Here is a 17802-nt window from a genome sequence, read left to right as displayed (position 1 = left end):
GGGTGATAGAGAAGAAACAGAAGGAGGGAGAAAGGAGTACACACAGTGTGGGTTACCTGGAAAATTCAATATTCAATTGGACGATAAAACTACCTAGGCAGAGAACAAGGTGCTATTCTGTCCACACTATCTCTGCCTCTCATAATTTGATGACCAGTCAGAATGTTTTCCCAGGGTTGTCATGTCAACTTCAAGAGGGTGTAGCTTTAACCCTTTGGATTCCGAGTCCCTTTTTTCAGGGACTACCAACAAGCACATAAATTCTATTTTCCGGGACCAGTTTTATACCCAACCACCAGCTGGTTCCTGCTGGTGTTTGTACTGTAGTTTACCCATAGACCCAAGCCAGAGTATATATTATGAAAGATGGCCAGAGTCCAAGGGGTGAAGGAGAGAGGCCAAAAGTTTCAAAAGAAATTTGTATGGCAAGGTTATTTTGTGTTTTTTTTTATATACACAGGAGCATGCTGCTGGATAAGTGGTGGAAGCCGATACAATCGTATCATTTGAGAGGCATTTACATTGGTGCGTTAAGACAGATCAGAAAGGTAAAGTCGCCTCTCAGCCTCCAACACTCCAAAGAAAATAATCCATTTATCCAAATATTCTTTGAAGCTCATACCCTCCAGTCCAGGAAATATCACGGTGAATCTCTTCTGCACCCTCTCCAAAGCCTCCAGATTCTTGCTGTAATAGGGCAACCAGAACTACACACAATAATCCAAACATGATCCAACCAAGGTTTTACACTGACAAGCAACTAGTTTGCAGCAGACGGCTCGGTTAGTGTAACAGTTAGAGCAAAGCATTGATAGCAGTAGTGATCAGGACTGGGGTTCGAATCCTACAATGTCTGTAAGGAGTTGCTACGTTCTCCCCACGTCTGTGTGGGTTTATTCTGGGGTCTCTGGTTTCCTCCCACCATCCAAACCTTACTAGGGGTGTAGGTTAATGGGGTGTAAATTGGGCGGCATAGACTCATGGGCTGAAATGGTCTGTTACCGTGCTGCATGTCTAAATCTAAATTTATATCATCAGTCAGTGCAACTGAACAATGATTTGGATAAATCTTTGGATCATGATGTATGAACTATAATTGCAGATTTTCTTTGAAAGTAATGTTGTTTAACTACGGATTTAATGTATATTTTGAACATCTTTTTAGTGATACTAAATTTCTTAATCACCTGAAGTAGTCGTTTTAAGGCTGCAACCTAAACAGATTCAGGTCAAGAGTTTAAAGGATACAGTGATTCCAATGTTGAAAGATCCTTCGCAGCTTGCACCTCCTGTTCATTTCACTGATGTGTGTCTCACGGGCATGGATGCTCTTTTGAAGATGCCAGTTCAAGTTCCATGAGGAAAAGTATTGTGACACAATATTATTTGTGTATCTCTGCTCAGCTACATCTGTACAAAGAGAAAGTAAGAACAATAATAATAGAGGAACATTGCAAAGAGTTTATCGCAATGTCATAAAGCTTTATTTCAAGTATAATAAATGTAACAGTCCATTCACTTTTACAAGGAAGGGAAAAAGTACCCATTTCTGAAGATGGAAGAATTAATATTTTCAGGATGACTTCTTTCTTTTTTCTTTGGCTTGGCTTCGCGGACGAAGATTTATGGAGGGGTAATGTCCACGTCAGCTGCAGGCTCGATTGTGGCTGACAAGTCCGATGCGGGACAGGCAGACACAGTTGCAGCGGTTGCAGGGGAAAATTGGTTGGTTGGGGTTGGGTGTTGGGTTTTTCCTCCTTTGTCTTTTGTCAGTGAGGTGGTCTCTGTGGTCTTCTTCAAAGGAGGTTGCTGCCCGCCAAACTGTGAGGCGCCAAGATGCACGGTTTGAGGCGATATCAGCCCACTGGCGGTAGTCAATGTGGCAGGCACCAAGAGATTTCTTTAGGCAGTCCTTGTACCACTTTGTTGCACCTCTGTCACGGTGGCCAGTGGAGAGCTCGCCATATAACACAATCTTGGGAAGGCGATGGACCTCCATTCTGGAGACGTGACCTACCTAGCGCAGTTGGATCTTCAGCAGCGTGGATTCGATGCTGTCGGCCTCTGCCATCTCGAGTACTTCAATGTTAGGGATGAAGTCGCTCCAATGAATGTTGAGGATGGAGCGGAGACAACGCTGATGGAAGCGTTCTAGGAGCCGTAGGTGATGCCGGTAGAGGACCCATGATTCGGAGCCGAACAGGAGTGTAGGTATGACAACGGCTCTGTATACACTAATCTTTGTGAGGTTTTTCAGTTGGTTGTTTTTCCAGACTCTTTTGTGTAGTCTTCCAAAGGCGCTATTTGCCTTGGCGAGTCTGTTGTCTATCTTGTTGTCAATCCTTGCATCCGATGAAATGGTGCAGCCGAGATAGGTAAACTGGTTGACCATTTTGAGTTTTGTATGCCCGATGGAGATGTGGGGGGGCTGGTAGTCATGGTGGGGAGCTGGCTGATGGAGGACCTCAGCTTTCTTCAGGCTGACTTCCAGGCCAAACATTTTGGCAGTTTCCGCAAAACAGGACGTCAAGCGCTGAAGAGCTGGCTCTGAATGGGCAACTAAAGCGGCATCGTCTGCAAAGAGTAGTTCACGGACAAGTTGCTCTTGTGTCTTGGTGTGAGCTTGCAGGCGCCTCAGATGCAATATAAAGACACCAATGGAGGTTGTCTATTTTTCAAAGTAATGTAAATAAAACTTACTGCACCAGACAATGCTTCAAAATGTTCAGGGAAATAGACTAGCACACATGGAGTGTTGGCTATTAGACTGAAAGTCAATCTACAATAAATAGTCATTTTAAGCTAACAGTGAGAAGCTGGAGGAACTCAGCAGTCAGGCAGATTCCATTAGTAGAAATGGTCAGTGAACATTTCAGATTGAGACCTGACTGAAGTTTGAACAGTTAGATTCCACTGGGATCATTGCTGGTGCCCCAGCTCATTACAATGACTTAGATAAATGTGATGTGTCTAAAGCAGTGGTTTTCAAACTGCCCCCTAAACTCACATTCCACCTTAAGCAATCCCTATGCTATAAGTCCTCTGTGATTACTAAGGGATTGCTTAAGGAGGTATGTGAGTGGGAACAGAAGGTTGAGAACCACTGCTCTAGACCCAATTGTTACTGAAATATTTTGCTTGAGAAAAATTGTCATTGGCCCATTTCCTTTGGAGTTATGAAACCATACACATAACGAGTCAATTAGGTGCAATTAAAACAGTGGTTTTCAAACTTTTTCTTCCCACTCACATAACACCTTAAGGGATTTAACACAATGGTTTTAAAAGTACACTTCAAAAATAAAATCGATAAGTCTTGCAGTGAAAGAATAGTAAGACAAAGCTGCTAAGTCTTTAGAAAGATGTATTTTTCTGATCACAGCTATGAGATTAGTGAGCCAAAAGTGGCCAATGAACCTAATACACTGAAGAAAGTTAATGTGGTTCTCATCACTGCATACAGGAGTTGAGATGTCATGCTGCAAGTGTACAGAACATTCTTGGAATATTGCTTAGTTCTGTTCACACAGCATTTTGAACACTGGAAAAGGTGCAGGAAAGATTAATGAGGATGCACTAGGAATGGTGGGCTTGAATTAAAATGGGAGTCTGGGTGACGTGGGACTTGATTTTCCCTTGGTGGCTTTGGGGTGATGATTGGGAATTAAATGTGAACATAACATTTTCAGATGAAGATTAGTATTCTACTCTCAGTTTGATTCATGATTCTTCATTTTGTGCAAGGCATTGCTTATGACAATTGAAAGTGGTATATCGATCACGTATGTCTAAACCTCAAAGCGTCCTTCAAAGGCCTGGGTGTCGACATCAACACGTGGGAGACGCTTGCCCTCAACCATCCAGTTTGGTGTAGCAAGATTACCACAAGAGCCTGTGCAGCTAAAGTCAGGTGCATCAATGAGGTGCAACGAAAGTGTGCTGTGCGCAAGGCCTGAGCAGCATCCACTGCCACGACAGCACATGTGTCCCACATGTGGGCGAGCCTTCAGGACCAGGATTGGCCGCACTTCCAGACCTTCAGCCACCAATCTCCCATTTGATTTTGAAGTCATGGTCATCTTTGACTACGAAGGATGAACAACAACAACAACGTCTAAACTTAAATTATCTCATTTTTATGCAGACATTGATCCACAATGTGAGAAGTGTAAAATTTTTGAAGCTTTACTGATCCATATATTTTGGGAGTTCCCAAATTTAGAGAGATTTTGGAGAGACATTTTCCAAACTTTATCATCGATTTTTAAGATTAAAATAGAACCTTGTCTGCAATTGCTTTGTTTGGTTTTTCACATGAACCAGATACACTTCTGTCTGCAAATCAGGAGAAAGTTTTAGCCTTTACTGCAATGATTGCCAGACGAGCAATTTTATTGAAATGGAAAGATGACTCTTCTCCTATTTAATGTCCTTTTTAAGCTTGGAAAAAAAAATAGATACAACATTAGAGATAGAAAGTTTCAATTTGTAAAGATGTGGGGCCCATTCATAGAACATTATCATGATTGGAAGCATTAAGAATTTTGAATGTTCCAGAGATTCTCTGTCTGATATCTGGAGGTCATTATCTGTTCCATAAGTTCCCTTTTCTTTGATAAGGTTACCTTGATTGGAGAGAGAGGGTAGATTAGATTCAGTTTAGTTTTTAAGTTTTTTTTGCTTGTTTTCTTTTTTTCTTTTCATCAATTTTTTATCTCGATTAATTTAGTAAATATGAGTTTAACATAGTTATCATAGATTAATTCAATAACTTGTTTCATACCTGGACTAAGGAACTGTTTAATGTAGTTCCATCCCCTTTTTTGTGTATTTGTATCTATATGAGATGACTTATGTGGTTTTTTTCTTCAAATTTTTTGTGTAAGTGTATCTGTTAAACTCAATTTTTTTTAAAAAAAAAGGGATTGTGAAAGGTGGCATACGAATGGAAAGAAAAAGGTTTGAAAACCATGGTTTTAATCGTACCCATGATCATTGACTTGTTCTGTGCACAGTTTCATAACTTCAAAGGGAATGGGCCAATGACAATTTTTCTCAAGCAAAATATTTCAGTAACAATTGGGTCAAGAGCAGTGATTCTCAACCTTCCCTTCCCACTCACATACCACCTTAAGCAATCCTCACAGAGCACATGGCAAAGGGATTACTCAAGGTGGAATGTGAGTTTGAATACCACTGGTCTAAAGTTTGCTGTAAATTCAAATAGCAAACTAAGTCTTGTGGGGGAAACCGGGGTGTAGAGACCTATTCTCATCTGAACTTTGGTATGTTTAACTTAGATTGTTGACACTCATCTCTTTCTCTGTTCCATAACGTAATCCAACATTAAGTTCAGTTTAATGTTGTTTATTGATATAAACACTATTTCATTGCATTTCATATTTGATAATATGATTTCTTCAGTTGTAGAAACATTGTTAATAATTACAATTCTTTGAAATAACTTGATAACTTGAAATAGTTAAGATAGTTTGAGATATTTGAAATACCGTAGCTTGAGGTTGAGGTCAACAAACATTATAGAAATGTTCTTGCTGACCATCAATCAAGCAAGAACATTGATTCTTGCTTGATTCATAGTGACAAACTGATTCTCATCCCTCACATTCTTAAAAACCCAGACAACACTAACCACAGAATTGGTAAAAATTCTAAACAAGCAGTACCATAAATATACTAATACAGAAACTATATAATTTTAGCCTCTACAATGGGATAGACATGTTAAGCAACTGGGCAAAAGATGGTAGGTGGAAAATATTACAGAGAAATTAGAGGTTATTAATTTTAGAAGTACAGAGAAGTAGAATTATATTTAAATCGTGTGGAACCGTGACACTAAATGAAAGAGATCTAGGTGTCTGTCCTTTTTCAAGAGACACAGAAAGTTACAGCAAGTAATAGCAAAGTTAAATGGAATGATGACTTTTATTGGAAAGGGGTTCAAATCAAGTAGTCACCTTTACTTGTTGTTCATACCATGCAATGCATGGTAAAGACGAGATAGCGTTTCTCAAGGACTATGGACCAAAAGTTAAAATATTAAAACATATACAAGTTCACGGTACATTATCTGCATAGGTTCTGTAAATTCAGGAGCCTGATGGTTTGAGGGAGAAAACTGTTGCCCAATCTGGATGCAAGGGCCCGAGTGCAGTGGTATCTCCTACCAGTTGGCAAAAGAGAGAAAATTTTACATGAGGGGTGTGTGAAATCCCAAACAATGTTCATTGCTTTCCACATGCATTGTATGTTATAGATGTCCATCATGGTTGAAAGAGAGTCCCCAATAATCTTTTCTGCTGACTTCACTATCCTCTGCAGGATATTACGGTCTGAGGTGGTATGGCTTTGAAACCAGGCACTAATGCAATTGCTCAGAATACTCTCAATACATCCTCTGAGAATGTAGTGAGGATGGAGGGTGGGAGTGCAGGAATAGGGACATTTTACTTCCATTAAACTGAGTTCTGCTGAAGTTACATTCAGAAAACAATTTTGGTCTCCTTATTCAAGGAAAAAAAAATGTATTTGCCTTACAGTAGAAAGGAGGTTCACTGGACTGATCTCTCGAAAAAGATGTTTGCCTTGTGAAGAGAGATTTGAGAAGGATGTGACTACAAAGAAAATGTGTATCTTAATAAAGCAAGAAAAATTCTGTCAAGGTAAAAAAAATGTTTCCTCTGCGGAGACAGCTAGCAGCAATTGGGATAGGGAGGTTACACAGGGATACAGGCATAGTCAGAAGATGCAGCCAGGCTGGGACAGCCTGTTTCATGTCTAGGTTACAACACCCAATCAAGTCACAGATGGTTCATAACCAGACCCCTGACTGCTTAGCCACAACTTGGAGGGCACTTCATTGGAGAATTATGAATTGGAATGTGAACATGATGGATGACAAAAATAAAATATCACCTTGATGAAACATGGTTAGTTGCTCAGAGGGGCCCCTTCAGCTTTTCAAGCTCTTCTATAATTCAATTATATGGTAGCTATATCGAAGGGGGATTAATTTTCAACTTGAACTCAGCAACTGACAGAACTGAACTTCAGACACGGGTTTCCACCTTGGCCCCTTTGACCTACAAGACCAATCCTTCATCGCAAACTCCCACCCTGGCTCCAGGAGCACATGAGCATCTCTCTCCACCCTCTGACTTTCCCAACCCTCCCCATGGATCCTTCCTACCCTCCACCTACTGATCTAACCCATCCTCCTCCTTGACACCCTCCACCCCATTGAACCTCCCCCTAACCTCTGCCTCGTCTTTACCATCCCCTCTGGCCTTCCCCTCAAGGAGATTGAATGCTCTGTCCTCAGTAGAGATCTCACTTTCATCCCCTTCACCCACACCTTAATGCAGTGGTTCTCAACTTTTTTCTTTCCACTCACATCCCATTTTAAGCAATCCCTATGCCGTCAGTGCTCTATGATTAGTAAGGCATTGCTTAAGGTGGGATGTGAGTAGGAAGGGAAGGTTGAGAATCACTGCTCTAAATGCAATTGATACTGAAATATTTTGTTTGAGAAAAAATGTCATTGGCTCATTTCCTTTGGAGTTAGGAAATCGTGCACATAACGATCAATTAGTCAACAGTGGTTTTCAACCATTTTCTTTCCACCCTCATACCACCTTAAGCAATCCCTTACTAATCAGAGCACCTATGGCAAAGGAATTACTTAAAATGGTACATGAGTGGAAAGAAAAAGGTGAAGAACCACTGCATTAACAAGTTCCATGCATCCTTGATGCTTAACTCTTCTTCCATCAGCACTGTTTCCATGCTTACTTCCACAACCATGATTCTCAACCCCCTACTACAGATCCTTTCTCCCACTATAGAACGTCTTCCTCCTCTGGACCTTTATATTTCCAACTGTCACTGTGACATCAACCGTATCGGCTTCACTACTACCCTCAGAATTCTCTCCAATCTCTCCGCACCAATCCAAACCTCACTAACAAACCTACAGACAAGAGTGGCGCTGTTAAAGTACCCAGGATAGCCTTAAAGAAAGTGACATAGGACTACAGTTTGTGGGGGGGGGGCTTAAGGTTACTTGATTTTAAGAAAGTCTACTACCTAGCAACTCAGTTGAGGTTCCTTGCATCCTTCTTGAGGAGGGGGAACCACCTACTTGGGTGCAAAAAGGTTTGCATGCAATGGGGGAGAAAATGGTGAAAGATTTCATACACAAATGGGATACCAAATGAATAGGGGGGAAAAAAACAGATAACCCCATACTGAAACATCAGATTAAAATCTGGCACGAGATCAATTAGTGTATTGGAAAGAAAGTGCAGGTATTGCCAAAGGCATCACTGAGTCACAACGAATTGATACCCATGAAGATGGGTAATAATATCCTGGAGATTTGGCATTGCCAGGGGATCCGATAGATTGAAGACTGCAACAAAGGGAGGCAGCTTACATCCTTCAAGCAGCTAAAAGATAAATATGATGTCTTATGCGACCTTTCATTGTTTTCTCCAATTAAGATCATTTCTAAGGGATAGGTGGGGCCCTGCAATTACCCTACCTACACCTAGCAAGGTTGAAGGGATGCTTCAACTGGGAAACGCACCCAAATTTATTTCAAGAATGAACTCCAAGGTGAAAGCCCCAAGCAAGGGCTACACAGATCAGGAGAAGGATGGGAGTCAGGCCTAGGCATCACAATTGACAAGAGATGCTGGTCAGACTGGTGTAGAGACAGTGTGATAACAGTGATCAATTCTAGATACAGACTGGTTCAAGACAACTTTCTACACCAGCTCTACCTCACACCACAAAAGATTCACAAGGCAAAATCAGAGATGCCAGAGATGGGTTTCAGATGTTATCTCCATGTTTATTGATGGAAAACAAAAAAATTAAATTTCAAAATAAAAAAAGGTGGTGCTTTTGTTGTCTGGCACATTGACCTCTATCTGGCCGAAGCCAGACAACAATTCTCAGACACCTCCTCTTACTTACCCCTCCACAGGATCCCACAAAAACTCATCAAACCACTGTATCACATACCATCTCTGAACTCATTCGGTCCTTAGCATGAACTCTAACCTTATTGTTTCCTCACCTTACACTGCCTGTTCTACCTCCTACTCAAGATCCACAAATCCAATTGTCCTGGAAGACCCATTGTGTCTGCATGCTCCTGCCCAACCAAATTGATCTCCGCTTACCTTGACTCTGTTTTGTCCCCCTGGTCCAGTCCTTCTCCACTTACATCTGGGGCATTTCACACGCCCTCCATACTAACAACTTCCACTTCCCTGAACTTGATCACCTCATATGTACCATCAATAACCAATCACTATACACCTCCATTCCCCATAATGGGGCCTCAAAGCCATTTGTTTCTTTCTGGACGATAGAATCAACAGTCCCCTTCCACCACCCCCTCCTCCGGCTGGCAGAACTTATCCTCACCTCAATAATTTCTCCTTTGACTCATCACACTTTCTACAGGTTAAAGGGGTAGCCACAGGTATCTACATGTTACCCTGTTATTTAGTTGACTACGTGGAGCAATCCATGCTACAGGCTTACACAGGCAAGACCCCTCAACTCTTCCTTCACTACATCAATGACTAGTTTGGTGCTGCCTCATGTACCCATGATGAGCTCATTGACTTCATCCCCTTTGCTGCTAACTTTATCTCCCAAAATCATATCTATATACAATACAAACACAACATAACCTGTCACACTTACACTTTTTTGTCGGTTTTTGTCGGTTCCCCTATCCTAGAGAAACTATAGCTTATTAGTTCATTGCTGCATCAAATTCTTCTTGTTCAACATTATCTCCCTTTCCTAGTCCCAACAATTAAAATCCCTCATATCGTGCTCCAAAACATTTTCACAGCTCTTGTTGCTCCTGTCTTACTCCAGAATTATCTGTTCCTCTAATTCCAGTCTTCCATGCATGCCACCACTTTTTGCCTCCAATAAAATTCATGCCTTCAGCCTTCTTGGTCCTCTTCTCTGACATTCTCTTCGTTGAACAAAAAGTACAGTAAATTACCTTTTTAAAATCCAAAAAAAGCCCATCCAACCAAGCTTTGCACAGAAAGGAATTCAATTTTCACTACGCAAGGTATAATTTGATCATTTAAGTTTAATTTATTTATAGGACAGCCCCTTCAACCCACAATGTCTGTTTTGGACATGATGTCCAAATGAAACTCAAACTCTTGCTGTTTGCACACAATATTCATGCCAACACTCCCTACAAGACACTGAAACATGTTCGTCTATTGTGTACATTGATCTATGTCGATCCAAGACGAGTGGGGCATGAGAAAAAAGTGGTCTTCAGAGATCAGAATTCATGGGGGATGGTGATTCAGAGTGTTCATCGTATTTAAAACTAGCTGCAAGACAGAGTCCATTCTGCCTCACTTCCAGTTAGTGCACTAAAATTGAAGAACCCAATTAATTACAATGAAGATTTTGCTTCCTCAACACTTTTGGTGTTTTTTACGGATTTTGGGCTGCTCATCACAAAAATCACCTTAAACTTTCCTATCATGCACTGTTTTTTGAGATACAACCCATTTTTGTGATTTCCAGGCACATTTTCTGTCTACTTCAAGCATACAAAACAGGAAAATTCATTTCCTGCCTTCGCACTTGGACTTCTATCTTGATGATCTTGATGCAATCAGGGATGAACATGGTGAAAGGCTTCACCAGGACTTGGAACCAGGAAAAAGCAGTGTCAGGGCAACTGGAATCCATCAATGCTGGCCAACTATTGTTGGACACTTACATGAGAGGCACCAGAAGCTCAGTACAAATGAAAATCAGCAGCAAAACATTTTTAGTTCAATTGAACAAAATATGTCAGCATCATTCTGTGATCAGACATACTAAATTCAATAAAAGTTGATTTAATGTTTCTTCAACTTCCAAGATGATACTCCAAATCTAAAATTATGTCACATTCATATGGATGTTGTCTATCATAATTTCAAATTTTCAGGAAGCAAACTTTTTGAAAAATTTTGTTGTCCAGTGCAATTGACACCATTATTTGTGAATTTATCAGCTTGATAAGAAATCAAATTTTAACTCAGTTCCTCAGAAGGCAATCTATGTGAACATGGGTTCAAGAAATGAACAAGCACATAGATTTTAAGCCTTCATTCTAGAAACTTACCACGTTGACATTTCTTCTCCCGACGAACCTGGACATAAAGCAGCCAAGCCAGGAATGAACGGCGCAGACTCTGATGCCAATATGTCTGTTGGGCTTTAATCAACTGATGGAGCATTGCATTCCACTGAAGCAAAGCCTACACACAAAGCAGAAATGTTACTAGTTAACTAACCGTGCACACAACCCTCAATAAATTCTTGCAGTATTCAAAATATTCACCCCTATTAAAGATATTAAACTGTGCTACTGTTTAAAAGAAAATTTAAATCGTAAAACTGCAACGGTAAACGCATAAGAATACAAAATTCATTACTTGTAAACGAAAGTCTGTTTTATTTTGGCATCTTAGTTCAAATTCTTCTAATTATATTGTCCAGACCATGCTATCTCAGGCAGAACTGGAAGGTGTGGGCTACTCATGTTTCTGCCATCATTCAATGAGAACACAGCTGGTTTTTTTTTTTAAATTCAATGCCACTTTTCTGCATGATTCCATCGCCATTACAAAAGCAACAGATCATAAAATAGAAAGGGGAAGCCAGTAAAGAGGCTGGTGTGTAAAAAAAATACAAATAAACCCAAGCAGTTAGCACAAAAGAAAGCAACCTTGTCTCATTCAAGGCTCCTTAAATGTTCCATATCAGTGAATATACATCAGTTGAGTCAAACACAAAAATGGTGGAACTTAGCAGGTCTTCCAGCATCCACAGGAGGTAAGGATATATAATCAACTTTTATGGCCTGAGCCCTTCCTCAAGGAATGGGAGGAAGAACATGGAGACTAGGGAGGAAGAGCTCAGGAAAAAGGCAATAATTGGATATAGATAGGAAGATTGCAGAGGAAAGGTAAGAATTGATCAGGGAAGGATGTGGTTCTGGGAATGCAGAGTTGGAGGGAAAGGGAGAGAGAGTGATAGCGAGCTCAAGGAAAGGAGACATAGGGACAGGGAAAGAGAGAGATGGGGGAGGTGGACTAGACCAACAGAAACAAGTCAATGTTAATGCCATCTGGTTGGAGGATGTCCAGACAGAATAGGGGATGTTGTTTCTCCAATTTACATGTGGTCTCAGTCTGGCAGTGAATGAGACCATGGACAGAGATGTCGGCATGGGAATGAGGTGGGGTGGGGAATGGCTAGTTTCATCAATGGTTGTCAAGTTGTTTTGTGAATTCTAAATAACAGAAGTTTGTGTTACAAACAAGGCTGCCAATGGTTGGTCACTGTGACATTAACACAGAGTGTGCAAAGTTAAACATCTCAATCATTCAACTGCATGAACAGAAAGCTTGAAAATTGCTGAAAAAAAATGAAATGACATTTGGTCACTGTAAAAGACGTAATTTCTGTACAAAGCTGGAAAATAATTGAAAATTTAAAAACAATGCTGGAGAAACTCAGCACGTCAAACAGCATATTTTAACCTGCAAAGAAAGATACGTAAACAACATTTCAGGCTTGAGCCCTTCATCAAGAAATGAGCTAAATGCAGGCAGGCGCATAGGCAAGAAGTCATAGATGGATGAGGGAACAAGGGCACAGCAGCAAAAAGCATGAGGGGAATGGCTCTGTTAATGGAGAGGGAAGGGGTGGAGAGCTGGAGGAAAAGAGACAGAGGGATGGGGAGTACAAGGAGTGGCCTGGCATAAACCAGATCAATCAATGTTAATGTCATCTGGTTGGAGAATGCCCAGACAGAATATTCAGTGTTGCTCCTCCAATTTACGAGCTTCCTTAGTTTGGCACTGAAGCCGTGGACAGACATGTCAGCATGGAAGCGGACCACAGAATTGAAGTGGTTAACCACTGGAAGGTCCCTGTCGTTCATGCGGACAGAGCGAACGTGCTCAGCGAAGGGATCTCCCAGTCTGCGTCCAGTCTCTCTGATGTAGAGGCCACAATGGATGCAACAGATGACTCTGCAGATTCACAAGTGAAATGATGCTTCACTTGGAAGGACTGTTTGGAGCCTCAAATGGTGGTGAGGGAGGAGGTGTGGGCTACTTTCCCCTAAGTGCCAAAGGGGGACACGGGGAAGTGATGAGTGGACAAGGGGATCATGGAGGTCCTAAGGGAAAGCGGAGAGTGGAGGAAGGAGAAGATGCGGTGGGATCACGTTGTAGGTGATGGAAATTTCAGAAAATAGGATGTTGGATGCAGAGGCTGGAGTGGGTTGGGTGAGGACAAGAGGTATCCTGCTTTTGTTGTGTCTCGGGGCAGAGAGAGCCAGGGCATATATGCAAGACATGGAGGAGATGCAGGTAAGGGCTGAGTCGATGGTGGGAGAGAGGAAGCCAAGTGTTTTAAAGACCTCATCCTGAGAGCAGATACGATGAGTCAGTGGAATTGAGAAAAAAGAATAGAATCCTTACAGGGGACTGGATGTGAAAAAGTGTTGTCGAGTTAGTTGGTAGGTTTGTGAAAAATGTCTGTAGAAAGTTTGTCTCCTGAGATGGATACAGAGATCAAGAATGAGGAAAGTATCGCCGGAGATGGACCAAATTAATTTGAGGTCAGGGTGAAAATTAGTAGCAGTGTATAAATTTTGAAGGCAGACTCAAAGCAGAGGTCTGGCATAAAAACACCTGTCTTCCAAGTGAAGTGTTTTTAAATGGGCAACAGCCCAAAACAGGATGACATGCACCATGATATATCTCTCTGCTGACACTTATTGTCCAGGCTTATTTTATAAGCATTGACTAAGATCTCAAAGCAACTTTGGAACTATCATTCTAAGAAATTGAGAATAATGTAGAAATAATCGTTATCGTACAAATGTCAGAATTAAGCAATTTGCATGTATAGTGCATTCAAAGAAAGAAATCACATAGACAACATGAAGACCACAAACTTTCTTGATGTCACAGTATATAAAACAGCAAAACCTGAAATATATGTCCTCCTACCTACCTTGTGTTGCAAGGTTTCGGCCCAATACTGCATTGCTAAGTCATCCATTGCACGATTTCTTCCCTTCCTCACCAACTGTTTGGTCCAAATGAACCACACATTCCTGGCAAGAAACAGTGATGATCAACAAGAATTCCTTCATTAAAAGTGACATCAAATGTTGAAAAAGACAGAGTTTGAACTGTAGTCTGTGTGACCACAGAGGCTATGTGAACACTGGAGGTGAATCCACAGACACTCAGAGATTCTGAAGGGAGTCTCTTTTGCTTCTCTTTCTCTGACTCTAAGGGGCACCAGGCAATTTCTGCTGAGGGCGAATCTTGACTAAAGGCAATTTTGTGCAATATTACATCTGTTTTATTACATGACAATGAAAGATTCTTGAATCAAATGGAACCTATTGAAATGTCAGAGATCTATGGAGTAAAAGGAGTGATGGAGTAAAGGGGTAAAGAAGATAAATTATCCATAAGTAGCTTGGGATAAGGCTAGCTTTAGCAGACACATGGAGGGATTTGAAGGCTGTGTTCAACTGTGTTTGCCAACAATAAATTGGACAAGTGACCTTCAAATAGCAAACCCTCAAGCATCCTTTATAATTACACCCTCCACTGTATCCAAGTCCTCCATGGCAACTTCTCCTTCCATTTTCAATTCGCTCACAACCTTTGAAATCAAGCTTTTACAGATCAGCAACTCCAACTCCCTACTGTTTAACATATCACTACAGTTTCCCAAGTACAGGTATACCCTGCTTTACGAATACTTGCTTTATGAAAATTGACTTTTTCAAATAAACCTGTGTTCACTATCGAAAATAAATTTGAATGGGTTTTTTTCATTGATTTTGTCTGATGTAATCTGAGCTACAAAAGTTACTTCCAAATTTGTTCTCAGTCTTTTCTTTAGTCCTGCCTCAGATTCAATGACACAGGAATAATCTCAAGCAGTATTTTAAACATCTTCTGACACTTCATTTTCATTTATTGTTGATGAAAATAATTCCTTCAAAATTGGTTTCATTACCTCGGATTTGTTTTCACATTGATCTGTTTTTTCTTCAGAAGTGAATTTCTTATTTATAGTCTTTTGCTGTTCCCACAACTCAAAATGTCACAATCAAAAATCCTGTTGACCCTCATCTCTAACTGTTTCTTAGCAATAAAATTATTTCCTCCTAAAGGCCCATTAACTGTCCATCCAAGCTTAGTTTAAACAGCACAAGGTCCATCTTCCCTACTTCGTATAACTTCTAGTGGTTCCATCTGAATTAATCAGCCTCTCTCCCTCAGAATCAACTTCAGGTATATAAACGTTCCACAGGTAAGAAAACTGATAGATAGCATTATTATGTGAGATATTTCCTTCATGCACACTTCAAGTCCTCTGAGTGTATAAAATTAGAAGATCACAAAATTCTTTGTCATCCAATCCAGCAATCTCTAAGCCTAAAACAATGGTGGTTTCAATTACCTTTTCTTGACCCATGGTGTTCAACATAATCTTCAACTTTTTTCCTTGAAGATCAAGTTTGTTCATTAGTCCCACCATGCAAAAAGATGCAGTACAGGTACTGCCTGGGTCAAGAAATGCATGTGTACATACCGTTGCATACCCATTCTTGGCCTTGACTTGAACAGGCACTATTGAGAATTTCCAGTTGTCTTTAACAGCCCCAGTAAAACCACTGTTTGAAATGAGACTATAACACTGTGGCTTGCTGCTTTTTCTGTTTCTTTTTGCTCACTTTCCAATTCCTTGTTCTTCTGGTGAATATGCAGCTTCTAGGATGCTTCCGATTGCATATATCACAGTCAAGTCACTTCCTCCAGTTTTTACTGATGTGTCCTCCACAGACAGCTAAAACACATTTTCTTCTTGAAAAGCAATTTTTTTCATCACGCAACTTCTTTTCTATCGGTGCACACTTTTCCAAAGTATGGTATTCTTTACAGAAATTTTTCTCAGCAGGCAAACTTCCATTTTCTTTAGTTACTTTGTCCTTTTCCTTATTTGCAACTGACAAATTAGTGGCAAAGGTAATCTTTCTCAATTTCAGACAAGGCTTTGGCTTGAACTTCTTTATGTCTTCACTCACTGTTGGAAGTACCCTTGATATTCTCAAATACTGGTACAGTTGCAATCCGCACGTGCCATTCAACGAACTCGACAATATTGTCAAAGGGAGCTTCCTTTTCATATTTTGTCATAAGTTTGCAAACTCTTGTGCTCCACAAATCATTCACTGAAAAAAGCCAATTTGCTTGTGATGCTTAACATATTAGAGGCTAATTTAAGATCACACATGTGATGAATCTGTGTCATGCTGTTAGTCTTTCACTGTGCTTAGACTGCCCTACTGACATTGGAAGTGTATTATCTGTACCACTAAAGAAACTCCCATCGGCTATAACTGTGTATGCACCTATTATCATTTATTATTGTACTATTGAGCTCCTAGCACGCTTCCACCAGCGTTGTCTCCGCTCCATCCTCAACATTCATTGGAGCGACTTCATCACCAACATCGAAATACTCGAGATGGCAGAGGCCGACAGCATCGAATCCACGCTGCTGAAGATCCAACTGCGCTGGGTAGGTCATGTCTCCAGAATAGAGGACCATCGCCTTCCCAAGATCATGTTATATGGCGAGCTCTCCACTGGCCACCGAGACAGAGGTGCACCAAAGAAGAGGTACAAGGACTGCCTAAAGAAATCTCTTGGTGCCTGCCACATTGACCACCGCCAGTGGGCTGATATCGCCTCAAACCGTGCATCTTGGTGGGCAGCAACCTCCTTTGAAGAAGAACGCAGAGCCCACCTCACTGACAAAAGACAAAGGAGAAAAAACCCAACACCCAACCCCAACCAACCAATTTTCCCTTGCAATCGCTGCAACCGTGTCTGCCTGTCCCGCATCGGACTTGTCAGCCACAATTGAGCCTGCACCTGACGTGGACATTACCCCTCCATTAATCTTCGTCCGCGAAGCCAAGCCAAAGAGAAGAGAATTGAGTTTCTACTGATAAAAGCCATGATTCCTGGTTAACTACACAGCTTTCGATTTCTTCATTTATTGGCTCCTCAACTTATGCAGCCAATATATTCCATGGCATTACAGCAACCTCTTAAGAAGCCTTTGCATCCTCCGATGTAATTGATGACCATGAAATAACCTTATCTTTATTGGCCATTTTATGCTCATTGCCAAAATGATATTGCAGTAATGCCTTTGCCTTTGTGAAACTCCTTTCTGGGTCCATGTGCAGGCAACTCTTCACCAATTCCTTTGGCTGTTTTCCAGTGTATTGTTTTAGGTAATAAAGATGATCTCTGGCATTTTATTCTTACTTTCAATATTATATTCGAAAGATCTAATAAATAATTGATGCTGAAGTGGATTTCTGTAAAAAATTTGAATCTCCTTCTTGGGTAAGGAATGGAGCCCTGTGGCTGCATTAATAAAGCAATAATTCAGTGGTTCTCAACCTTTTTCTTTCTACTCACACACCACTTTAAGTAATCACTATGTCATCAGTCCTCTGTGATTAGTAAGGATTGTTTAAGATGGGATGTGAGTGAGAAGGGAAAGTTGAGAATCACTGCTCTAGATCCAATGGTTACTGAAATATTTTGCTTGAGAAAAATTGTCATTGGCCCATTTCCTTTGGAGTTATGAGAACTTGCACATAGTTCA

At 40.8% G+C, this 17802-nt stretch overlaps 1 protein-coding gene across 9 annotated transcripts in view; it reads right to left on the bottom strand.

The window, feature by feature from the left end:
• sfi1 (SFI1 centrin binding protein) overlaps window positions 1-17802 on the bottom strand; it is a 287818-nt gene that overhangs the window by 215996 nt on the left and 54020 nt on the right. For all 9 annotated transcript variants that reach the window (XM_069933071.1, XM_069933076.1, XM_069933070.1 and 6 more), the window contains 3 exons: window positions 14104-14206; window positions 11195-11330; window positions 1249-1410 (listed from right to left, as the gene is read on the bottom strand). In XM_069933071.1, the coding sequence (XP_069789172.1) occupies window positions 1249-1410; window positions 11195-11330; window positions 14104-14206 (401 nt within the window). The remainder of the gene's footprint in view (window positions 1-1248; window positions 1411-11194; window positions 11331-14103; window positions 14207-17802) is intronic.

This window comes from Narcine bancroftii, chromosome 4 (genome assembly GCF_036971445.1).
Source record: "Narcine bancroftii isolate sNarBan1 chromosome 4, sNarBan1.hap1, whole genome shotgun sequence".
Lineage (NCBI taxonomy): Eukaryota > Metazoa > Chordata > Chondrichthyes > Torpediniformes > Narcinidae > Narcine > Narcine bancroftii.
The sequence above is the reverse complement of the archived record's forward strand: the minus strand, read 5'-3'. Positions and strand labels throughout refer to the sequence as shown.